The following is a 26244-nucleotide window of genomic DNA, read 5'->3' as shown; positions in this document are numbered from 1 at the left end:
ATGCGCAGTGGCTACCTTCTCCGCGCCGGCCCCGACGCAACATGGCGTAGGGCTACAGGGGCTGGAGCGGTACAAAAGAGTCTCCCAGCCTGAGGGACCCGCGATTGGGGTCTACCAATCGGCGGGCCAGACCACATCAGAGGCCCCCCCCCCGGGGTTGGACCCCCCTCCCACCCCACCAGGCCGCCCCCAGATGCATCCACGCCGAGATCACGCCGGGTAAGAGCAGGTGTGGACGGCGCTGGCGGGACTCGGCTTTTTTAGTGTGGCCACTCGGCCCATCACGGCCCGAGAATCGCCCGGGGGGGGGCCCCCGTAGAGCGGCCCCAGACCGGCGCCAATGCCGCCGATTCTCCACGCTCCGGACCCCGGGATGAGAGAATCCCGCCCCAGGTGTCTCGTCAATCAAAGCAGTTCAGGAATAGGTAGGGGACTTTTTCCTCTCAAGCGCAAACCACAAAAGATTTTTTTATTTTCAAAGGAATCTGGGCGTTTAACTCACTTCAGATTTACACACTATCTCAATAATTTCTTCTTCAGTTTTGAATGCATAAGATCAATTTTCCCAAACATGACAGAAAGAACATTTTGATATATAATAGTATTGTTTCTTGCTGATTAACCCTGCAGAAAGCCCGGGCGGAAGGATTTGAGAGGGTTTTCACAGCAGAACCTGCTAAATCGAGTGAGAGGCCAGCATTTGCTGAGGTTGTGGAGTCGAGGCCTGTCCTTGCCCGGTTCATCAACTTCCTGAGACTAGTGGACTACCTCTTCCTGGAGCTGATCAGTCGCCTGGTTAAAACTGCGGTCCAACAATTATTCGATCACTTCAAAGATTCATATATGGTGACCTCAACAGATGCAAGAAGGAATGAGGGATTGCTGAGGTAAGAAATTTAATCTTTGACCTACTGGTCCAGATCACCGACATTGTTAGTTAGTAGAACACAGGGAATGGGATAATGACCTTGTACGCAAATTGGAAGGAAGTGACTCCCACAAGAATCTAAACTGGGGCTTGAGATGTTCACTATTTTTATTCATGATTGTGGGAGTTGGTTAGTTCAATTGGCTAGATGATTAGAGTGTGATGCGTAATGGTGCTGGTTCAATCCTTGCACTGGCTGTGGTAGTTTGTGGCGGCCTGTCTCCTTGTCTTACCCTGTGCTTGATGTGGAGTGCAGTCCATCAAGAATATAACTGCTTATATTTCTCGAAGTGAAAGATATACGTCAAAGATATCAAAAGTGTCCCTCATGGATTATGGCTGCCCTCATGGGCATTCCCCCATAGTCCAGAGACTCTGGAGACTCGCATTCAAATCCCACCGTCAGATGGTAACATTTGAAATCAGTAGTAATCTGGAATTCAAAGTCTAATGATGCCCTTGAAAACATTGTCGATAATCATAAAAAACATCTGGTTCACTAATGTCTTTTAGAGAGGAAAGTCTGCCATCCTTACCTGGCCTGGCCTGTATGTGACTCTGGATCCACAGCAGAGTGGTTGACTCTTAAATGCCCCCTGAAATAGCCAAACACGCCACTCAGTTCAAGGGCACTAAATGCTGGCCCAGCCAGTAAAACCCACATCCCATTAGTGAATTAAAAAAAAACCCAATCTATTTAGAGCTTTACATCCAATAATACAAAAGGAAAATATTGAGAAAAACAAGAATCTGAAATAAAAACAAAAATGCTTGAAATAGTCTGTTGTGGGAGGGCGTGGAACGGTGGTGGTTGGGGGGTATTTCCCACTGCTGTTACCATTTGCGAATCAGCGATAGGAGCAGACAATATCGTGAGATGCCCAAATCGCGTTTCATTCCGATGTAAGAACATGACGCGATTTTCCCCACTCCCTGCTATTGATGTAATGGGTAAACGTTGGGAGCATAAGTTTCACGCATTTACATCTAATTTTCTGGCCTCTACACCTGAATCATCTCCCCTCCATAAGAAAGTCCATTCATGTGAGGGCCGACCAGTCTTTTTATTAATTTTCGGGATGTGGCCATCGGTAGCTGAGCCAGCATTGGCCATTCCTAACAGTCCTCCATTTCAGAGGGAACTTGAGAGTCAACCACATTGCTGTAGATTTTCAGTCAGATGTCGGTCAGACCAGGTAAGGATGGCAGATTTCCTCGCCTGAAGGATATTAGCGAACCAGATGAGTTTTAACGACAATCATCAATCAAACTTGAATTCCAGATTTTTATTGAATTCAAATTTCACCGTCTGCCATGTTGGGATTTGAACCCAGGTATCCAAATCTTTGGGACAGGATTCCCCATCCCTGGGATGCCCAGAATGCGTTCCCCGATGGGATGGAGGATCGGCCAGCGGGAGAAAATCGGGATCGATATCCCGAACGCGATACTCCGAACCCAACCCCGCTCGCGGCATGAACAAGGTCCGTGATGCACGCTGGGGATGGAATGCAAATAAATGCAAATGGCTCATTAATGGCCCATTTGCATCTAGTTAGCTGGCCAGGCGCCCAATGCTCAGGCCTCTCATGATTCTCCCTCCCTGTGGCCGGGAATCACGTGGCCGTGGATCACTATAACAGGGCTCCCCAGGGGGTAGGTGGGGGAGGCACCCAGCCAATCCGGGAATGAGGGGTTGCTTCGCAGGGGGCAGGGGGAGGATTGGCCATGGGTATCGGGCCGCCCGCTCAAGATGGCGGTCCGATAGCGGGATTCCCTGGGGATCCCTCGTATTGCCGCCATTGCATTTTTCAATTTGCATGGCTTGGAACACTGAATTGCATCCAACTTTATGCAAGGGGTTCATCAAACTGGTGTAATTCAGCTCCGGCGGGAGAGCATGGTCTCTCAAAAGGAGAATCCCACCCCTGGTCCAGTGATAATACTACTAGCACCCCCCCAATGCAATAATTACAACTGGTCTCCTCAGGCATGCACCTGGCAGGCAGACTTTCCAGAGGAGCTCGGTTGAGTGCATCGCCGGAGGGGGGGTGCGGTAGTCATTACTTGAGTCTTGTCCGCTAGTACCCACGGTTAGAAGCACCAACTCCATCTCCTAGGACATTAGGCCCAGTTCTCAAATTTGGCATTAGTCCTCACCCCCTCATCCCCACCTGCACACCCTTCATAACCCCCAATAGTTCTTCAAAAGCTCCATGCACCTTCCACACCAACCATGTTCATTCCATACACGCCATGCCTATGCTATCGACACCACACTCTGTCCATACCATCCATGTCCCTTTTAGATCCTCCATACTCACTCTTCCAGTGTACACTAGTTACAAAACCAATGAGCCCTACAATAACACCGGCAAGTCTTTGAAATCTCAATGAAACTATCAAGGACTGGATTCTCCGCTGGCGGGATTTCCTTTGCGCCGGCAGCGCACCCCACCCATGGATTTCCCGGTGGTGTGATGCTGCCCACAATGGAAAACCCCATTGGCTGGCTGGTGGCGGGAGGTGCGCTGCACCAGAAGACTGATGCAGTGGGGCAGAGAATCCCGCCCCAAATGTTTCAGCAAAAACAACTTCAAAGAACCATAATTCTTTGAGCAGCTCATAAAACTGCCAATCAAACATATCCTTTCAAGTTCTCAGTAAATATAATGTCAATCCACTTAACCCTTTACTCCTAATGTTGCTAAAATAGACACATGGCAGCATGTTGGACTGGGGAGCATGTCTTTACTGTCGCCAATTTGTGATAATCACAGGTTTGCACCATCAAGGCTGGACTCAATGTACGGGATATGGAGGAGAAAAGGGGTTGAGACGTTCAGGGATAAAAAAAAGAATTTGATAATGTTTGAAATAAAATGTATGAAAAAAAATAGACACATAGGTATTGAAAACTGACTTTGAAAAAACATAAAGGGCTGGATTCTCCGACCTCCCCGCTGGCTGCCGAATTCTCCGGCGCTGGGGATTTGGCAGGTGTGGGAAGCGCGCCGCACCGGTCAGCGGCCGTTGGCAGTGCCCCCCCCGACGATTCTCCGGCCCGTGATGGGCCGAGTGGCCACCCGTTTTCGGCCAGTCCCGCTGGCGTATATTGCACCAGGTATTTGCCGGCAGGACCTGGCTGCGCGGGCGGCCTCCGGGGTCCTCGGGGGGGGGGGGGGGCGCGAGGGGATCTGTCCCCGGGAGGTGCCCCCACGGTGGCCTGGCCCGCGATCGAGGCCCACCGATCCATGGGCGGGCCTGTGCCATGGGGGCACTCTATTGGTTGAGACGTTCAGGGATAAAAAAAAGAATTTGATAATGTTTGGAATAAAATGTATTAAAAAAAAATAGACACATAGGTATTGAAAACTGACTTTGATAAAACATAAAGGGCTGGATTCTCCGACCTCCCCGCTGGCTGCCGAATTCTCCGGCGCTGGGGATTTGGCAGGTGTGGGAATCGCGCCGCACCGGTCAGCGGCCGTTGGCAGTGCCCCCCCCCCCGGCAATTCTCCGGCCCGTGATGGGCCGAGTGGCCACCCGTTTTAGGCCAGTCCCGCTGGCGTATATTGCACCAGGTATTTGCCGGCAGGACCTGGCTGCGTGGGCGGCCTCGGGGGGGGGGGGGGTGGCGCGAGGGGATCTGTCCCCGGGGGGGTGCCCCCACAGTGGCCTGGCCCGCGATCGGGGCCCACCGATCCATGGGCGGGCCTGTGCCGTGGGGGCACTCTATTCTTGGTTCACGCCACTCCATCGCGCCGGAGTTGCCCACCCCGCCGATTCCCGCAGAACTCCGCCCAAAGTTATTTCAAGCTCTAAAACCATCAATCAAACAGCAAAAAGTCTCTTTCACAGCTGAATAAACAACCTCCTGCTGAACTGAATCCATGAGGTGGTTTAGAGCTTAGCCAAGGATTCATAGTAGATTCCACTGTATCACCTAAGGCTTCCCATACCAGCCCTTCCGAACAGGCGCCAGAATGTGGCGACTAGGGGCTTTTTACAGTAACTTCATTTGAAGCCTACTTGTGACAATAAGCGATTTTCATTTTTTTTTCAAAACTTACTACATGGAAATCTTTGAATCAGGCTGAACAGATCAGGTTGGTTGAATTATTTGATTGACAGATTGGACACTTCTCCAAAGGGGTCACTGTATTCAGTTCTGGTATTCCAATGCATCTGAACACTTGCACAATGCTGGTGAATTTAATGGTCACTTACCTTTTTTACGAATAAAACCTTCATTCAATATAATAATAACATAAAAACAAATGAATATGAATGCAGGAATCTGAAACAAAAACAGAAAATGCTGAAAAATGTCAGTCGGTCTGACAGCATCTGTGGAGAGAGAACACAGCTAACGTTTTGAGTCTGGATGACTCTTCGTCAGAAGAGCTTTTGATCATTAACTGCGTTGAAAAATGCTTAAGTTATACATATGGCATGTGAGTTGACAGCACCTCTTTAACTGACCTGTCAAAAGGTTGCTGACTCCAGACTGGGAATCCCCATGGTTCACAACTCCTCTGAGGAGCTCTGAACCATATTGCCTGCAAATCTCCCACAATTCCATCATTGTCACTGGTATTTTAGGTATGTACCCTTTCAGCAGAATTTACCAGCTTTATATCCAAGTTTGCTGATGACACTAAGACACAAAGCATAACAAGAAACCAAGACAGAAATATAACATTACCCGAGTACATGGTGGGGTTGAACCAAAACTCGCCTACTGCGCTAATTTTGTTCATATAATCCCCCATATTGAGCGTTGCGGGGGCTCTAGCGGATTTCACCATCTTCCAGACACACTGGTTGACTGGATCGAAAGAGAGGTGGTGAGAATTCATGAAGTCGATCCCCAAAATGTGCTCTGCTGTTGGGGGCAGGTCGACTAATACTACGGGGTGTTTTGTATTAATGGTGCCGATTTGGATGGGTACAGGGGTTGTGATATGTCCCTGCTGTGATTGGCCTGTGAAGCCGCTGAGGGTGATAGTGGCTGTGGTGGGCCACGTGTCCTTACCAAGGGTGGAGGAATTTAAGGTTGTGCGGGACCCTCCTCTGTCCCAGAGAAGCTCGATCGTCTGTCCTCTAACCTTTGCTGCGACTACGGGTCGTCCTGACCTATCCCACAGGGTATCGCAGACCCAGCTGGGGGAGCCTGTACACCGTCAGTCCGTTCCGGTCAAGTCTGTCTGATCGGACTGGGCGCTAACGCTATATATGGGTTCTGTTTTTTTCTTATTGATAGTGCCTGTCTGTTGGGCTCTCTGTGGCTTTTTAGGGCCATTGCATTCTTTGGCAAAATGTCCCAATTGTCCGCAATTGTAGCAGTCTTGCGGTTTTGCTGGGGGGCTGCTCTTTCCCTCATTTACCCAGGCGGGGTTGTGAAGAGTGGTTCTTACTGCCTGCACGTCTGCGGCGGCTTGCTTTTCCTCGGGGGTTCTAGCTGCGGGTTTACTGTGAGCCGCTTGTTCCCAAACGCAGGACAATCTTTTGACCACCCATTTCTCATTATGAGCCTCCTCCGAGGGGTCATAATTACTACAGGCATTCTGTCCTGCTTCCGTGGCATGGGAGATAAGGGTCCATTTGGCCATATTATCTGCGGACAAATGGGCACGGTCGACGTTTCCGGAAACGGCTTCAAAGTGAATCCACAAGCGTCCTGCAAACGCTGTGGGGTGTTCAGACTTTTTCTGTCTGTATTTATTTAGGCCATCTACGGGGTCGCCCCGGTTATACCCGATCGCATCCAGGATCACGGTATGCATTTCTGCAAGGGTGCCTCCTCCTACATTCTGTGGGTCGGGAAGGGCTGCTGCGACCGATGGGTCTAAGCTGAGGACCGTGAGCTTTACCTGCTCTTTCTCATCCAGGCCGTACATGGTCGCCTGGTGTTTGACGGTGGCAAAGAAATGGTGTGGGGCTGAAGCGGGGAGGAATGGTGTGATTTTAGCACACGCGTCCCGTAATTGGGTCACTGTGAGGGGGTGGAATATAAGACTTCCGCCTCGTCTGCTGTGGCAGTGCGGTGGGTTGTTACAGGGTTCATGGGAGCCTGTATTACCTGCTGTGTGGGGGGGGTGAGGGTGCTCTCCCCCTTTGGGGCTTTCCCTGCGCACATGTTCCCTGAACATATCTCTGCGCTGTCTCTTGCAGTTCTTCCCAATCAGGGCCGTCTTCCTGTTCTAAACTTTCCCCAAAGGTGTCTTGGAATCCCTTTTGGACAGAAAGCAGTGCTTTAAAGTCTGCAACCTGCTTTCGGCACTTTGCATGGTCTAAAGTACTCTGCCTTTGTTCCGTTGTTGTGATGTGGAGCGCTCTCAAGGCTGCCTTGAGATCACTACACTGCTTCTGTAGCGCCTCCACCTGCTTCTCTGTCTCTTTCTTAACCAGGACGGCACGCTGCGTGTCCTGATAAGCCTTCTCATACTGGGATTGAAAACTGCTTAAATGCGCCAGACAAGACTGGTGACCCCGTTTGGCGTCAGCCACCTCTTCATCCTTGGCTTCTAACTGCCTTTTCAATTCCAGGTTCTCTTTTTCCATCTCGCATACATCGATTTTACTCATACGATGTATGCCTTCTATTTCTTTTCGGAGCGTCCTGACGACCTCCTCTGTGCCTCGCAATTGTGCCATGCAGGACACGATTGCCATCGGCTTTCGCGCTTTCGCTAAGCTTTTCTTATGGATTTCACTCATGTTCTCCCACCAAGTATGCCCTATACGTCTGGGACCTGAGTCGTCATTATTACAGAAACCGCTCCACATGGGCCATCCTTTGCCCTGCAGAAATGTGCGAATTTCCACTTCCCAAATGACACTGTCCCACTTTAATGCTGCTGATTGCTGCGACCGCAAATTCTTCGGGGTTCATGAGGCGTTGCATTGCCTGCATTGCCTGCATGGCCATCTCTCTTATCTGCTCGCTACGTTCAAATTTGGAACAGGGGGCTAAGGTGGTGTCGTAGATGTGGGTACGGCTTGCGCTAATTTCCGAAAATACCGACTTCCAACAGTTTTGACGCAACAAAAATCTATCAGTTTTACCTTATAACCCTGTTAGTTACGTATGCATACACACACTTCCGAATTGTGAAGTATTGACCAGAACCGCTTGAACACTTGTGGTTTTTTGTTTCCCATTGGACTTCTAATTCAAATTGTTGGGGTTCTCCCGGAGTGGTTTTCCACTTCTATGTCAGGTCCCACCGGAGTCGCCAATTATGTTGCTCTTTTTAGCCTTAGTTTTATTACCTCTGATTATGTCACCTTTGCTCACGAGTCGCCAGGTATCTTTCTGATACCGCCACGTGGTTCAAGCTCGAGTTATGATTAATAAGTCAGCACACCGCTTAGTAAGATTGAAATCAACGGTCATTTATTATATACAACAATTAATGCTTACACAATAATCCTACTATCTATATAGAAACCTATCACTACTGGCCAATACTTAACTTTAGGAAGGGCCCACCAGGTCAGGGAAACGAATGGCTTATCGAATCGGATCTGGCCCACGGGATTCAAAAAGGCTGATACGGGTCGATGGCTAGGAGTCTTTATTGGGTAGCAATCGCTGGAGTCAGACTTACCGTTTCTGGTCGACGTTCTTGCGAAGGTCTCGAGCAGGTGAAGAAGGGAGAGAGAGAGAGATCTGAACTTGGCCCCTCACTTTATAGGGCCCAGGGGCTTCCCGCCTCTCGGGGCGGCCCTTGACCCTGAGTCCCAAATGATTGGACTTGTTCCCAATCACTGAGTTCGATATGTCCAATAACGGGGCGATTCCTCGATCGGGGGGTGGTCGTTCACCTGTCTTTGTTTCGGCCACTGCAGGCGCCGACAGGTCTGGTCCGGCATTCAATTGCTAATATGTTGCAATTGTTCCTGGGGTTAGCCGATTAAACTGCAGATGTCTGGGTTGATGTGCTGCTAATAGTCTTGAGTATCGATCTGGGCCGACTTCCCCAGAGCCGAATACGCTATTCTGTCTGCAGCTGTCCGTTTGTGTCCTGTTGGCTGCTTTTCCCATCAGCCTTTTCGGTTAGCCATTTTAAATCGGGTTTTGGCCAAATTAATAGGGAATCAGCCATTTTAGGGGGCTACAAAGTCGAAAATTGTAATCCAAAGGCCCGATGGCAAGAAATCTTTACAACTACAGGACTAGAATATGAGTGGAGGATGTTTTGCGACAGCTGCACAAAACTTTGCTGGAATTAATGGCACAACTAAATTACCATTCTGCTTTCAGCACACTCCCACTCCACGCAAGGGTCTACCTGGACAAACGCCTGCGTATCATGCAGCATGATTCAGAGGCTGCTATTAAAGACTTCCAGGACTCAGGCACCATTGAAAACCAGCCAGAAAAGTCCACCAATAATACTGGAGTGGATGTAGACCAGGTAAGAAAAATTGCATGAGGGGGGGAGACCTGGTTAAGAATGCAGTGCTTTGACTGCACAAACTATCTTCTCAGCATACAATTGTTTAGTCGCAGTTAATTAACACAGTGGCAGGTTCTGACTGGAACAGAGCAGATTATACATGATGTACTCCAGGATTAGAATAGGTGATAAAATATTCTCTGCTTTTAAATCTTTAATGAATGCTAACTCCTAAAGTGTGAGTTATTGCTCTCCTTGGTGGATCCTCTGCGGGGTGCGATTCATTGCAGATAAATTATGATTGGAACTGGTATGTCTTATTGGTTTTGACCATTAAAGAAGACTAGAGACTCTCATCGCAAAGAGGACATTGTTTCATTACAACACTTTTTATTTTCATTTGGATTTACATGGAGTTGTGCAAAGTCATGGCAAAATGGATTTTCCTTGCTTTCTCTGAGCTGGACACTAAGATTATTGCAGATGCTGGAATCTAAAACAAACACAGAAAATGCTGTAAAATTTCAGCAGGTCTGACAGCATCTGTGGAGAAAGAAGAGAGCTAATGTTTCGAGTCTGGATGACTCTTTGTCAAAGCATCTTCGTGAAGAGTCATCCAGAATTGAAACATTAGCTCTGTTCTTGAAAAAACTCCATACTTGAAAAAACACTGTTTCTATATGTGGGTAGATAGTGGCAGAATGGTGGACTATAACCCACAGGCCCAAACAAATGGTCTGGAGCCATAGGTTCAAATTCCACCTTGGCAGGTAATGTAATTTAAACTTAATTAATACACCTGGAATAAAAAGCTGTTGCCATAATCATGACCATGATATCTATCATGGATTGTTGTAAAAACCCATCTGCTTAATTAATTTCCTTCAGAGAAGGAAATCTACATCTTTACCTGATCAACCTACATGTGACTCCAGACTCACAGCGATGTGGTTGGATGACTCGTAACAACCTTCTGAAATTTTCAAGGGAAGTTATGTATGGGCAACAAATGTCTGCGCTATCTAAGACACCCACATCGCAGCAAGACCTGGACAATATCTAGGCTTGGGCTGACAAGTGGCAAGTTACATTCGTGCCACACAGGTGCCAGGCAATGACCAACTTCTACAAGAGAGGATCTAACCATCACACCTTGACATTCAATGGCATTACCATCAATGAATCACCCACAATCAACATCCTGGGGGTTGCCATTGATCAGAAATTGAACGGGACCCAGCCACATTAATACTGTGGCTACCAGGGCAGGTCAAAGGCTATGAATCCTATGGCGAGTAACTCACCTCCTGACCCCCCCAAAGCCTGTCCACTTGTGTGGTAGTCACCACTGTTGTATATAGTGCACGTATGAGATGTAATACGGTAAGGCTCCTGTACTACAGGTGCGGGGGCTGCCTGCTGGCTCCGCCCAGTAGGCTGAGTATAAATGTGTGTGCTCACCAAGCTGCAGCCATTTTGGCAGCAGCTGTAGGAGGCCACACATCTCTGCATAATAAAGCCTCGATCACTCTCTACTCTCGTCTCGTCGTAATTGATAGTGCATCAATTTATTACGCAGCGATTTCACAGCGATGGACCTTCGCATCAAGCCAGATCGCCTGCAGCTGCACCCTCAACCAGACAGCGCCATGTCGGCTTTCAACCACTGGCTAGCGTGCTTTGAAGCCTACATCAGATCAGCCACAAAACCACCCTCAGAGGCACAGAAACTACAGATCCTGTACACACGTTTGAGCTCCAATATTTTTCCTCTTATCCGGGACGCGCCCAACTACATTGAGGCCATGGCGCTTCTGAAAGAGAACTACACACGGCCGATCAACACACTCTATGCCAGGCACCGCCTGTCCACGCGGCACCAACTCCCCGGTGAGTCATTGGAAGATTTCTGGCATACCCTGCACGCCCTGGCGAGGAACTGCAATTGCCAGGCAGTTTCGGCCGGTCAGCAGTCCAAACTCTTAATCAGGGAATCTTTCGTTACGGGCACAGGGTTGACGTACATCCGCCAGCACCTCTTAGAAGGGGGTACGCTCGACCTCGCGGCGATCAAGAAACTCGCGACCCCGGGTCGCCTCTCGTAATGTGCAAGCGTATGACCCCGACCGCACGGTGACCCCTCCTGGACATCGTGGACCCCACCAGTGACCGCCCCCAGCCAAACCCAAGCCTGCGCCGCGCGGCAGCCAGCCAACCCCGAGGGGCCCAAGTGCTACTTCTGCGAGCAGACAAAACACCGCCGCCAGCGGGAAGAAAGGACATTTCGCTGTGGTGTGCCAGGCCCGGTCGATCACCGCTGTAACCAGCCCCATTGTTCCTGCACCCCCCACGTGCGACCCGTTGGCCATTTTCACCCCGCAACCCACATATGGCCCGTTTGTGCTGCCATCTTTCCCTCATCAGACCTTGTGCGGCCCGTGGGCACCGCCATCTTTAGCGCCACCATCTTCGGCACCATTTTGGACGGTGCCTCAGGGCCCCTGCTCATCGGGCACCTCATCGGGCCACTCATCGCCCGCAACCACCACCGACCAGCCCGGGGCCCACCAACACCAGCCGCAGCTCGCCTCCATCATGCTCCACCAGTCCCGGCCACACAACCTCACAACCGTGACAACGACGGTGAAAGTCGATGGCCACAAGACACCTTGCCTTCTCGACTCTGGGAGCACGGAGAGCTTCAGCCACCCCGATACGGTAAGTCACTGCTCCCTCGTGGTACACCCCATTACCCAACGCATCTCCCTGGCCTCCGGATCCCACTCCGTGGAGATCCAGAGGTACTGCACCGGCACCCTCACTGTCCAGGGTGTAGAGTTCAGCAACTTCCGGCTCTACATCCTCCCCAACCTCTGCGCTGCCTTGCTACTCGGCCTGGACTTCCAGTGCAACCTCCAAAGTCTGACCCGGAAATTTGGCGGACCCCTACCACCCCTTACTGTATGTGACCTCACGCCCCTTAAGGTCGACCCACCTTCCCTGTTTGTGAACCTCACCCCGGATTGCAAACCCGTCGTCACCAGAAGTAAATGGTACAGTGCCCAGGACAGGACCTTCATCAGGTCGGAGGTCCAGCGGCTACTGAGGGAAGGCATCATCAAGGCCAGCAACAGCCCTTGGAGAGCCCAACTGGTAGTTGTAAAGACTGGGGAGAAACACAGGATGGTCATTGACTACGGTCAGACCATCAATTGGTACACGCAGCTCGACGCGTACCCCCTCCTACACATATCTGATATGGTCAATCAGATTGCACAGTTCCGGGCCTTCTCTACAGTGGACCTAAAATCTGTCTACCACCAGCTCCCCATCCGCAAGGCGGACCACCAATATACGGCATTCAAAGCTGACGGCTGCCTTTACCACTTCCTTAGGGTTCCCTTCGGCGTCACTAATGGGGTCTCGGTCTTCCAACGGGTGATGGACCGAATGGTTGACCGGTACGGGCTGCGGGCCACCTTCCTGTACCTGGATAACGTCACCATCTCCGGCCACGACCAGCAGGAACACGACGCTAACCTTTTCAAATTTCTCCACACCGCCAAACTCCTGAACCTAATGTATAATAAGGAGAAGTGCGTGTTCAGCACCAACCGCTTAGCCATCCTTGGCTATGTGGTGCAAAATGGAGTCCTAGGGCCCGACCCCGATCGCATAGGCCCCCTCATGGAACTCCCCCTCCCCCACTGCCCCAAGGCACTGAAACGATGCCTAGGGTTCTTCTCATACTATGCTCAGTGGGTCCCTAACTACGCCCACTCATTCACTCCACAGTTTCCCCCCTGACGGCCGAGGCTCACCAGGCCTTCAACCGTATCAAGGCCGACATCACCAAGGCCGTGATGCACGCGGTCGACGAGTCCCTCCCCTTTAAGTTGAGAGCGATGCATCAGACGTCGCTCTAGCCCGCACCCTCCATGCCTCCGAAATTCGGCACTCCTCCGTCGAAAAGGAGGCCCAAGCCATCGTTGAAGCTGTGCGGCATTGGAGGCATTACCTGGCTTGCAGGAGATTCACTCTCCTCACTGACCAATGGTCGGTTGCCTTCATGTTAAATAACAGACAGCGGGGCAAGATCAAAAATGATAAAATCTTGAGGTGGAGGATCGAGTTCTCCACCTACAATTACGAGATTTTGTATCGCCCCGGTAAGCTCAACGAGTCCCCCGATGCGCTATCCCGAGGTATATGTGCCAGCGCACAAGTGGACCGACTCCAGACCCTACACGATGGTCTCTATCACCCAGGAGTCACCCGGTTCTTTCACTTCATAAAGGCCCGCAACCTCCCCATCTCCATTGCGGAAGTCAGGGCGGTCACCGGAGACTGCCAGGTCTGCGCGGAGTGCAAACCGCACTTCTATTGGCCAGACCAAGTGCACCTGGTGAAGGCCTCCCGCCCCTTTGAACACCTCAGCATCGACTTCAAAGGGCCCCTCCCCTCGTCCAACCGAAACATGTACTTCCTTAACGTGGTCGACGAATACTCCAGATTCCCCTTCGCCATTCCATGCCCCGATATGACGCCTGCCACAGTTATCAAGGCCCTCAATACCATCTTCACTTTGTTCGGCTTCCCTGCTTACATCCACAGCGACCGGGGATCCTCCTTTATGAGTGATGAGCTATGTCAATTCCTGCTCAGCAAGGGCATAACCTCAAGCAGGATGACCGCTGGCAGGAGTTCCTCCCCGACGTCCTCCACTCCATCCGGTTGCTACTTTGCACTGCGACTAATGCAACCCCCATGAACATCTCCTTGCCTTCCTCAGGAAGTCCACCTCCGGGGTTTCGCTCCCAACGTGGCTGGCAGCTCCAGGACCCTTTCTCCTCCGCAGACACGTGCGGCTCCACAAGGTGGACCCGTTGGTCGAGAGGATACAGCTACTCCATGCAAACCCGCAGTATGCCAAGATACAGTCTCCCTCAGGGATATGGCACCAGCTGGGACCCCCCCCCCTCAACTGCCCCGGCACCACCCATCCTCCCCCCAGCGCACCTCACCACAGCCCCCACTCCAGGACGATCCGTCCTCCCATTGGTTCCACCCGGGGATGAAGATGAGGACTACACGCTCCCGGAGTCGCCGTCGCCTGCATCGCCACCAGGACTGCGGCGCTCACAACAGAGGATCAAGGCACCCGACCGGCTGAATTTGTCAACTTTTCCAGAACTGTACACTTAAAAAAATGCTCAATTACATGTAAATAGTTTTCCACCACCCCCGCCGGACTCCTTTTTTAAGGGGGTGAATGTGGTAGTCACCATTGTATATAGTGCACGTATGAGATGTATTACGGTAAGGCTCCTGTACTACAGGTATGGTGATAGATCCCTGCCTGCTGGCTCCGCCAGTAGGCGGGAGTATAAATGTGTGTGCTCAGGGGCTGGTATAGCACACTGGGCTAAATAGCTGGCTTTTAAAGCAGACCAAGGCAGGCCAGCAGCAGGTTCAATTCCCGTACCAGCCTCCCCGAACAGGCGCCGGAATGTGGCGACTAGGGGCTTTTCACAGTAACTTCTTTTGAAGCCTACTTGTGACAATAAGCGATTTTCATTTCATTTCACTGAGCTGCAGCCATTTCGGCAGCAGCTGTAGGAGGCCACACATCTCTGCGTAATAAAGCCTCGATCACTCTCTACTCTCGTCTCGTCGTAATTGATAGTCCAACAACTTGGATGAGTGCAGCTCCAAAAACATTGAAGAAGCTCCTCGCCTTCCAGGACAAAGCAGCCCGCTTGATTGCTCCCCCTCCCACAAACATTCAAACCTCCACCACTGACGAACAGTGGCGGCCGTCTGTACCATCTCCAAGATGCACTGCAGTAACTCACCAAGGGGCGGCACGGTGGTTAGCACTGTGGCCTCACAGCTTCAGGGACCCGAGCTCAATTCCCGCCTCAGGTGACTGTCTGTGTGGAGCCTGGACGTTCTCCCTGTGTCTGCTTGGATTTCCTCCGGATGCTCCGGTTTCCTCCTACAGTCCAAATATGTGCAGGTTAGATGGATTGGCCGTGCTAAATTTCCCCTTAGTGTCCAAAAGGTTAGGTGGGGTTACTGGGTTATGGGGTGGAGGCGTGGGCTTAAGTGGGGTGCTCTTTCCAAAGGCCAGTGCAGACCCGATGGGCTGAATGGCCTCCTTCTGCACTGTAAATTCTATGATTCTATGAAAGCACAGTGGGTGCTAGACCTCAAGGACTGCAGTGGTTCAAGAAGGCAACTCACCTTCTGAAGGGCACCTAGGGATGGGCAATAAATGCTGGCCTAACCAGCCCTCAGCCCGGAAATGAATTTAAAAAAAAAATAAAGAATAATAGAACCTCCTTTGTGGTGACCAGAATTGGGTACTATTCCAAATGTGGCTTAAACAATGTTTTATATAACTAACATAATTTGCAAGCTTTTATACCTGATATCCCGTACAATGAAGCATGCCATGTGCTTCTTAACCACCATTTCCACCTGTGCTGCCACTTTCAAGGATCTGTGGACCTGCACTCCCAGATCTCTCTGAGCTCCTGATGGTTCTGCCATTTATTTTATAGCTCCCACTGGGGAGGGGGACCTGGCCTCAGACATGGGAATGGAGGCAGGGATAGGACTGTACTGGGGAAGGGGACCTGGCCTCAGGCATGGGAATGGAGGCAGGGATAGGGCTGTACTGGGGAGGGGGACCTGGCCTCAGGCATGGGAATGGAGGCAGGGATAGGGCTGTACTGGGGAAGGGGACCTGGCCTCAGGCATGGGAATGGAGGCAGGGATAGGACTGTACTGGGGAAGGGGACCTGGCCTCAGGCATGGGAATAGAGGCAGGGATAGGACTGTACTGGGGAGGGGGACCTGGCCTCAACATGGGAATGGAGGCAGGGATAGGACTGTACTGGGGAAGGGGACCTGGCCTCAAACATGGGAATGGAGGCATTGATAGGGCTGTACTGGGGTGGGGGGCCTGGCCTCAGACATGGGAATGGAGGCAGGGATAGGACTGTACTGGGGAGGGGGACCTGGCCTCAGACATGGGAATGGAGGCAGGGATAGGACTGTACTGGGGAAGGGGACCTGGCCTCAAACATGGGAATGGAGGCATTGATAGGGCTGTACTGGGGTGGGGGGCCTGGCCTCAGACATGGGAATGGAGGCAGGGATAGGACTGTACTGGGGAGGGGGACCTGGCCTCAGAGAAAGAGACAGATGTTCTGGCCTTTGCTTCCCTGGTAACCCGGAGACGGATACTATTAGCTTGGCCCCCAAAGTTGCTGACCTGGCTATCGGACATGGCTAGCTTTCTCTGTTTGGAGAAAATCAAGTTCGCCTTGAGAGGGTCACTGTTAGGGTTCGCCTGGAGGTGGCAACCATTCGTTGACTTCTTCGCGGAAAATTAATTGTCAGCAAAAGGGGGTGGGGGGGGTGGGGGGTGTTAGTTTAGCTTAGAGTAGGGGGTTAATAAAGGTGGGACCTGTAAGGGAGGGAGACTGCTTTTGCACTATGTTTATAGTTTCATGTACATTGTTTATTTTGTTGTTGAATTAATACCAAAAATACCTCAATAAAATATTTATTTAAAAAAAAACAGAGAGGCGACTCAGAAGTTTTCACTGTCCTCTGTGAATCTTCACCAACTTTGGAAGATGTCATCCTATCGTTGAAAACTCTTTCACAGAGTTGTAGATCTTGAAAGATGTTGTTATGCTGTTTGAGTTTCAAAGGTGCTTGTTGATTACGTCGAACAATTGTTTTGAATTTAAATTTGAAGATTTAAATTTGAGAGTGGATCTGCACAGTGCAGCGAAGTGGTTGTGTTTGCCACATTGTGAGGCAATCTTTCCTCATGCTGCACATTTGTATTGGGGGTGGGCATGTTCACACCTTCCACAAGTCATTACACACACGTCACCATGCACCAGGTTTCTTCGCGCATGCGCAGATCGGTCTTCTTCCGTCTCGCATCTTTTTTGCGAAGTGTGCATGTGTAGGTTTAGAACCCACGTGTGCAAGATGGCTGCCATCCAGAGCGGGCATCTTTTTGAGCTGCAACACCGCCTCAACACATTCTACCTTGAGGTTCGTTTTTGCACCTTTTTCTCGGAGGAAAATGTCATTATACTGACTTTTGGATAATTGATGCCTACGGCACATTTCAATTGCGTTTTCAAGCTTGAGATCTTTCTGTCGCAGCAAATGTTACCTGAGCTTATCATCGATTATTCCAACTACAATTTGATCTCTGATCATTGAATCATTTAACGTGGAGAAGTTACAAGGTTGAACTAAGAGTTTGAGATCAGTCACAAAGCAATCAATTGATTCACTTTTATTTTGCATTCTTCTGGTGAAGACAAAACTCTCAAAAGTTTCATTTATCTGGATCTTACAATGAAGGGGCTGTTTAGCACAGGGCTAAATCACTGGCTTTGAAAGCAGACCAAGGCAGGCCAGCAGCACGGTTCAATTCCCGTAATAGCCTCCCCGAACAGGCGCCGGAATGTGGCGACTAGGGGCTTTTCACAGTAACTTCATTTGAAGCCTACTTGTGACAATAAGCGATTTACATTTACAAGATCAAACTTTTCTATAACTACTTCAAATTTGGTCTTATCTTGATCCGTAGCAAATTGAAATGAGTTATCTAATTCTATGGCTTATGGACCCGCCATTGTTAGAAACAGAGCTAATTTACGATCATTACTCACATTATTTAAATCTGAAGCAGCCAGATACAATTGAAACTGCTTCTTGAACAGCAGTTTACTGATAATCCGGAGTTGTCATGGAGTGTGAGCTTTCTCTATCAGTCCTGGATTCTTCGATGTCCCGCAGTAACACCGATAATAATATTATTGTTAACAGGTCTGTGCTTCGAAATTGAAGTTGCGTGTTAGATTTTCTGACTATATTCTTACCAAACTATCTAACTAGCTTCAGCAGTCACCTGGTACCATGTTATATTACCCTTGGCGGTAATATGTTGTGTTCTTTGTCTTTTCTTCCAGAATGATCCAATATCTTGTTGATAAATAATCCACCAATCAGGGGTTAAAGGCAGTATTCTTGGAAGTGTGGAGGGATCTTGGGGTCCATGTACATAGATCCCTCAAAGTTGTCACCCAGGTTGATAGGGTTGTTAAGAAGGCGTATGGTGTGTTGGCTTTCATTAACAGGGGGATTGAGTTTAAGAGCCGTGAGGTTTTGCTTCAGTTTTATAAAACTCTAGTTAGACCACACTTGGAATATTGTGTCCAGTTCTGGTCGCCTCATTATAGGAAGGATGTGGATGCGTTGGAGAGGGTGCAGAGGAGATTTACCAGGATGCTGCCTTGTCTGGAGGTCATGTCTTATGAAGAAAGGTTCAGGGAGCTAGGACTTTTCTCACAGGAGCGAAGAAGAAAGAGAGGTGACTTGATAGAGGTGTACAAGGCGATGAGAGGCATGGATAGAGTGGATAGCCAGAGACTTTTCCCCAGGGTGGAAATGGCTATCACGAGGACACATAATTTTAAGGTGATTGGAGGAAGGTATAGGGGAGATGTCAGAGGTAGGTTCTTTACACAGAGAGTGGTGGGTGTGTGGAATGCACTGCCAGCGGGGGTGGTGGAGTCAGAATCATTAGGGACATTTAAGCGACTCTTGGACAGGCTCATGGACAGCAGTAAATTGAAGAGGTGTAGGTTAGGTTGAACGTGGTGGGGGGGGGGAGCACAGTAGCACAGTGGTTAGTACAATTTCTTCACAGGTCCAGGGTCCCAGGTTTGATTCCTGGCTTGGGTCACAGTCTGTGTGGAGTTTGCACTTTGAAATGAAAATGAAATGAAAATCGCTTATTGTCACAAGTAGGCTTCAATGAAGTTACTGTGAAAAGCCCCTAGTCGCCACATTCCAGCACCTGTTCGGGGAGGCTGGTACGGGAATTGAACCGTGCTGCTGGCCTGCTTGGAAAGCCAGCGATTTAGCCCAGTGTGCTAAACCAGCCCTCCTCGTGTCTGCGTGGGTTTCCTCCGGGTGCTCCAGTTTCCTCCCACAGTCCAAAAATGTGCAAGTTAGGTGGATTGGCCATGATAAATTGCCCTTAGTATCCAAAAAGGTTGGGTTGGGTGGGGTTACTGGGTTACAGGGATAGGGTGGGGGTGTGGGCTTAGGTAGGGTGCTCTTTCCAAGGGCCAGTGCAGACCCGATGGGCCAAATAGCCTCCTTCTGCACTGTAAATTCTATAAACTTAGATTAGGATAAATGGTAGGCACAACATCGTGGGCTGAAGGGCCTGTACTGCGCTGTCCTGTTCTATGTTCTATGTTCAATCGTGACATTGAAACAAAACTAATTTATTATAAAACTATTGATTAAATGAAGTTCGCACACTCTACTGAGCTACAGATAATAATTAAGTAATATTGAATCTGTCTAGCAGCACTCAATAATATAAATAGTCATTAACTACACTATGATCCAGTCTCATGTTAACTCTGTCTAATCTGATCTTCCCCTAATGCAGTTCTGATGCTTTCTCCTTACACTAAAATCCAGAATTCCCTCGGGGTCTGATTTATATACAGAGAAATAGTGGTGCCCTCTCGTGTTTGAATTACACAGAGATGTGATAATTACCCCTTCACTAACCTGACTATGTACATATCATTACAGTCGGGAATTACTGGAGCTGAAAATAATAGTTATTATAACATATAACTTTTACACTCAGTGTGGACTCTTGCTCTTTCAAAAGGTTACAAGTAAATGCGGCATCATGTTATGTGGCACTAATCTGGTAATTAATGTGTGGTTCATTTTTATGTTCTGCAGATAATCAAAGACATTGAAGAACAGATGCAGAAAATAGCACCAGTGTTCATTGCAAATCTAATCCTTGACATTCCATCAGAACATGAAATCCCTTATCGAAGGAGCACAAAGTTTAAATGCCGAGCCTTTAATCGCATGTGCTTGGCTGTTAGAAATGCGACCATACAACAGTCACATATTTCTGAAGATTCAGGAGAAATGGATTGTACATTCCCAGACACTACAGGTACAATGCCGACTGTACTTTCAGCCCACGCGGTGAGCGCCACATTTACGCCATTTTGGGGATGCGGAACATCCGATTTGGCGTAAAACTGGAGCCGACCGCGATTTCGGCCTCGGAAACTATTCTCCGCTCAATCGCGTTTCACGATTTTGCCATCGACAAACGGAGAATCCAGCCCAATATCTCCTTGGCCTCATGCTGCTGGTATGAAAAGGGGTGGGGGGCTGGAGGTTTGAAGATTGATTGCCCCATGTCTTGATGCCTATTTCCCACAGAAGGACAAATCTATAGGGTAACATCAGACTGCACCAACCAGAGTCTTGTGTTATTAATGTACTCAAACAGGCAGGTAGGTATAATCCAGTGAAATATCTACCTGGTCATTGCAGTTAATTACTGACAATCAGGCAACTTGACCATTTTTTGTTCCTTCTTTAATTTAAATCTTCTTTCTCTCAAGTGAGAGTCCTGCCATCCCAGGAATCAATCTGTTAAACCTTCGCTGCACTCTCTCCGTAGCAAGAACATCCTTCCTCAGATAACGACACCAAGATTGCACACCTGGAGTATAATCCAGGTGTGGCCTCCCCAATGCCCTATACGATTGCAGTAATACATCCCTTCTCCTATACTCAAATCCTTTCGCTATGAAGGCCAGCATATCATTGACCTTCTTTACTGCCTGCTGTACCTGCGCACTTACTTTCAGCGACTGATTCACGAGGACACCAACGTTTCGCTGAGTATCCACCTCTCTCAATTTACACCCATTCAAAAAATAATAATGTGCCTTTCTATTTTTGCTAGTGAAGCGAATAACCTCACATTTATTGTGTTGTGTATTGGATGTTTATTAGAGTGTGTGTATGTTGGTGTGGGTGGGTGTTACTGTGAGTGTGTATTGGGTGTTTATTCGTGTGTGTGAGTTTGTGTGGGTGGGTGTTACTGTGGGTGTATGATTGTGTATTATGTGTTTATTCAGGTGTGCGTATGTTGGTGTGGGTGGGTGTTAGTGTGAGTGCGTATTTGTGTATTGGGTGTTTATTTGGGTGTGTGGGTGGGTGTTATTGTGGGTGTGATTATGCATTGTGTGTTTATTCATGTGTGTGAGTTAGTGTGGGTGGGTGTTACTGTGGGTGTGTGATTGTGTATTGTGTGTTTATTCGTGTGTGTGAGTTTGTGTGGGTGGGTGTTACTGTGGGTGTGTGATTGTGTATTGTGTGTTTATTCGAGTGTGTGAGTTTGTGTGGGTGGGTGTTATTGTGGGTGTGATTGTGTATTGTGTGTTTATTTGTGTGTGTGAGTTAGTGTGGGTGGGTGTTACTGTGGGAGTGTGATTGTGTATTGTGTGTTTATTCGTGTGTGTGAGTTTGTGTGGGTGGGTGTTACTGTGGGTGTGATTGTGTATTGTGTGTTTATTCGTGTGTGTGAGTTAGTGTGGGTGGGTGTTACTGTGGGAGTGTGATTGTGTATTGTGTGTTTATTCGTGTGTGTGAGTTTGTGTGGGTGGGTGTTACTGTGGGTGTGATTGTGTATTGTGTGTTTATTCGTGTGTGTGAGTTTGTGTGGGTGGGTGTTACTGTGGGTGTGTGATTGTATATTGGGTGTTTATTCAGGTGTGTGTTGGTGTGGGTGGGTGTTACTGTGGGTGTGTGTTTGTGTATTGGTTGTTTATTCGTGTGTGTATGTTGGTGTGGGTGGGTGTTGGTGTTTTGTTTGTTGGTGTGTACTTATGTGTGTAACTGTCCTGATTTGGGTGGATGGGTGTATTCAGTTGTGATGTTGGGCTCGATCCTCCGGCCACGCTGCGCCGGAAAATGAGCAGCACGGTGGCACAGTGGTTAGCACTGTTGCTTCACAGCACCAGGGACCAAGGTTCGATTCCCGTCTTGGGTCACTGTCTGTGCGGAGTCTGCATATTCTCCCTGTGTCTGAGTGGGTTTCCTCCGGGTGCGAGTGGGTTTCCTCCGGGTGCTCCGGTTTCCTCCCACAAGTCCCGAACGACGTGCTGTTAGGTAATTTGGACATTCTGAATTCTCCCTCTATGTACCTGAACAGGCGCCAGAGTGTGGCGACTAGGGGCTTTTCACAGTAACTTCATTGCAGTGTTAATGTAAGCATACTTGTGACAATAATAAAGATTATTATCAAAAAGCAACTCGGCTGTTGAAAGCCGGGAAACCCCACTCCCGGGATCTATCGGCTTGCAATGCTTCGCAAGATTTAACGCAATCTCGCGAGACTTTGGAGGTGAATCCTGCCCACAATGGGCGGGATTACTTTTTGGCAAATCTGCATATTAGAGCGAGGCAGTACGCCTTACTCATGTGTAGATTCCCGAGGTACCTGAGGCTTTGAGATTCAACCCCTTCACTTCAGAGAGCTTAGGCGACCGCTGTTTGGTGCTGGTCCCCACTGACGGGGACCAGACGGAAGACACTTGTGGGGGTCTCAAAGGAGATCGGAGGCCCCCCCAGCAGCATGCCCTTTGGGAAGGATGGTGTCCTAGCACTGCTGGTGGCAACTGGGTGCCATTTATTTAAACTGGTAACCAACTGAATTATATTGGGGAACAATTCGACTAACAAATAATGAACAGGTTATTTGTTTAGTGGCTGTATTCAGGGAGGTTGCCTCTTCAGATCTTAATAAGTTTTTGTTGTCATTTGTTTTTTTAGCTTTTACTGAAAGTGAAACGGAAATGGAAGAATCCTCGGAGCACAGGTAAATAACAAAAGCAACTTGTTTATTACATTTACTGGAATCAGCCATCTAAAGCACTTCCCATGGTTGACTAGAGATGTCAAGGAGCATTTTACAGGTGAGGAGGGGGCAACAAGTCTGCAAACAGATGACGGCTGGTTAAATGAGTGGGCAAAAAATTAGCAGATGGAATATAATGTGGGAAAGGGTGAACTTGTTCACTTCGACAGGAAGAATAGAAAAGCAGCTTATTATTTAAATGGAGAGATTGCAGAACTGCGAGGAACAGAGGGATCTGGGTGTCCTGGTACATGAATCACAAAACGTTAGTGTGTAGGTACAGCAAGTGAATTGGAAAGCAAATGGACTTGCGATTTATTGCAATTGGAATGGGATATAAAAATAGGGACATTTTTCTGCAGCTCCACAGAGCCGTGGTAAGGCCGCACCTGCGATACTGTGTTCAGTTCTGGATTTTTTATTTTAAAAAGGTTATAAAATGCATCGGAAGCAGTTCAGAGAAGGTCCACTCAACTCATTCCTGGGATAAGGGCTTATCTTATAAAGAAAGCTTGAACAGATTGGGACGATGCCTATTGGAGTTTAGAAGAACGAGAAGTGATCTGACAGAAACATCTAAGACTTTCTCAAAGACAATTAGGGATAGTCAATAAATGTTAGCCAACAATGACCAAACCATGTGGAAGAATAAGTAACAAAAAAGGTTCTGAAGGGACTTGATAAGGTGGATAACCCTGAACATATTTCCTCATGTGGAGAAGATTAGAACCAGGAGACATAATTTAAAAATATGAGGTATCCCTTTTAAGACTGAGATTAGGAGAATTTATTTTCTGTCAGAAGGTTGTTAGCGTGTGAAATTTTATTCCTCAGAAAGCAGTGGAGGGCTGGTTCACTTTAATTTATTCAAGGCAAAGTTAGCTCGTTTTTTGATTGACAAGGGCGTCAAGGATTATAGGGGGTTAGGGAAATGAGGTCACAACCAGATCAGCCACGTTTTGTATCAAATGGCAGATTGTGTGGAAAGTCAATGTGGGAAGAACATAAGGTAAGGCCTGGGGTGTAGGACTGGAAGAGGCAAGGTAGGCCCAATAAAAAACAAGTCAAAGATGGGGAGGGAGGTTTAAATCTAGATGCCCTGTCGAGGCCGGATGCACGGGCTAAAATAACTACTCGGGTTACTTACACATCCTGAAATTGCAATTAGCTGTCAAACTGAACAAGTGGTTTGGATAGTGGGGTCCATGACTGCATATCCATGTCAGCTCCAGTTATGTCACTGTGACTTTCCCACCAAGAATAGGCGGTGAGGCAGGGGTAGAGGAGATGCAAACGGTAGCTTATTCTTTAACTTTAATTCATAGAACATAGAACATAGAACAATACAGCGCAGTACAGGCCCTTCGGCCCACGATGTTGCACCGAAACAAAAGCCATCCAACCTACACTATGCCATTATCATCCATATGTTTATCCAATAAACTTTTAAATGCCCTCAATGTTGGCGAGTTCACTACTGTAGCAGGTAGGGCATTCCACGGCCTCACTACTCTTTGCGTAAAGAACCTACCTCTGACCTCTGTCCTATATCTATTACCCCTCAGTTTAAAGTTATGTCCCCTCGTGCCAGCCATATCCATCCGCGGGAGAAGGCTCTCACTGTCCACCCTATCCAACCCCCTGATCATTTTGTATGCCTCTATTAAGTCTCCTCTTAACCTTCTTCTCTCCAACGAAAACAACCTCAAGTCCATCAGCCTTTCCTCGTAAGATTTTCCCTTCATACCAGGCAACATCCTGGTAAATCTCCTCTGCACCCGCTCCAAAGCCTCCACGTCCTTCCTATAATGCGGTGACCAGAACTGTACGCAATACTCCAAATTCTTTATTCTTTGATTCTTTAACTGGGGCTGGTTTAGCACACTGGGCTAAATCGCTGGCTTTTAAAGCAGAGCAAGGCAGGCCAGCAGCATGGTTCAATTCCCGTACTGGCCTCCCCGAACAGGCGCCGGAATGTGGTGACTAGGGGCTTTTCACAGTAACTTCATTTGAAGCCTACTTGTGACAATAAGCGATTTTCATTTCATTTCATTTCAACTTTCCTTTTGTAGTCAAGAAGAGCAGAGGACCCACAAAAAGCAATTTGCCATCTCCTTCTTTCAGACTTACAAGCCCCCACACTGCCAATTTCAAGAGGCGGCCAGGTAGCCGGACCAGCTGATCCCATTGCGTATCTCCTGGAAATGGGTGGCCTCTGGACCAGGCAATTAAAACAATTCTTGCATGGGATGTGGGAGTGTGGTTATTGCCTATGAAAAGGTGGTCATGAGCTGCCTTCTTGAACCAGTTCATGTGGTGTGGATATACCCACAGTGCTATTAGGAAGGGAGTTCCAGGATTTGATCGAGTGACAGCTAAGGAACGACTGTAGCTCCAAGTCAGGGTGGTGTGTGAGTGAAAAGGAATTTGTCGGTGATGGTATTTCCATGCATCAGCTGGCCTTGTCCTTCTTGGTGTTACAAGTTTTGGAAGATGCTGTTGAAGTAGCTTTGGTGAGTTGCTGCAGTGGATGCTGTAGATGGCACGTACCATTACAGTATTGGTGATGGAGGGAGTGAGTGTTGGAGGTTGCGGATGGGGTGCCAATGAAATGGGCTCCTTTGTCCTGGTTGGTGTCGAGCTTTTTGAGTGTTGTTGGAGCTGCACTCACCCAGGCAAGTGGAGAGTATTCCATTACACTTCTGACTTGTGCCTTGTAGATGGAGGGCAGGCTTTGGGGAGTCAGGAGCTGAGTTACTCGCTGCAGGATTCCCGGCCTCTGACCTGCTCTGGTCGCCACAGTATTTGTATGGCTAGTCCAGTATATGGTTAATGGTAACTCCCAGGATGTTGATCGTGGAGAAATTAGTAATTGTAATGTCAACGGGAGATGGTTGGAGATGCCTGACGCTTGTGTGGCGTGAGTGTAACGTGCTACATATCGGTCCAAGCCTGAATGCTGTCCAGATCTTACTGCACATGGGTACGAACTGGTTACGTATATGAGAGTCTCACTCATCATTCTGCAATCATCAGTGAATATTCCCACTTCTCACCTTACTTTGGAAGGAAGATCTATGATGAAGCAGCAAGGAGACTACCCT

The 26244-nt window shown here is 48.7% G+C and overlaps 1 protein-coding gene across 1 annotated transcript in view; it reads left to right on the top strand.

Annotated features, from left to right (window-relative positions):
- LOC140411509 (dynein axonemal heavy chain 6-like) overlaps positions 1-26244 on the top strand; it is a 1703852-nt gene that overhangs the window by 372419 nt on the left and 1305189 nt on the right. Inside the window, exons 12-15 of the mRNA XM_072500595.1 lie at positions 631-887; positions 9201-9354; positions 20152-20377; positions 23056-23101. Of these exons, the coding sequence (XP_072356696.1) occupies positions 631-887; positions 9201-9354; positions 20152-20377; positions 23056-23101 (683 nt within the window). The remainder of the gene's footprint in view (positions 1-630; positions 888-9200; positions 9355-20151; positions 20378-23055; positions 23102-26244) is intronic.

The sequence above is a fragment of the Scyliorhinus torazame genome, chromosome 4, assembly GCF_047496885.1.
Source record: "Scyliorhinus torazame isolate Kashiwa2021f chromosome 4, sScyTor2.1, whole genome shotgun sequence".
NCBI lineage: Eukaryota > Metazoa > Chordata > Chondrichthyes > Carcharhiniformes > Scyliorhinidae > Scyliorhinus > Scyliorhinus torazame.
Note: the sequence above shows the minus strand (reverse complement) of the source record. Positions and strands in the feature narration are given on the sequence as shown.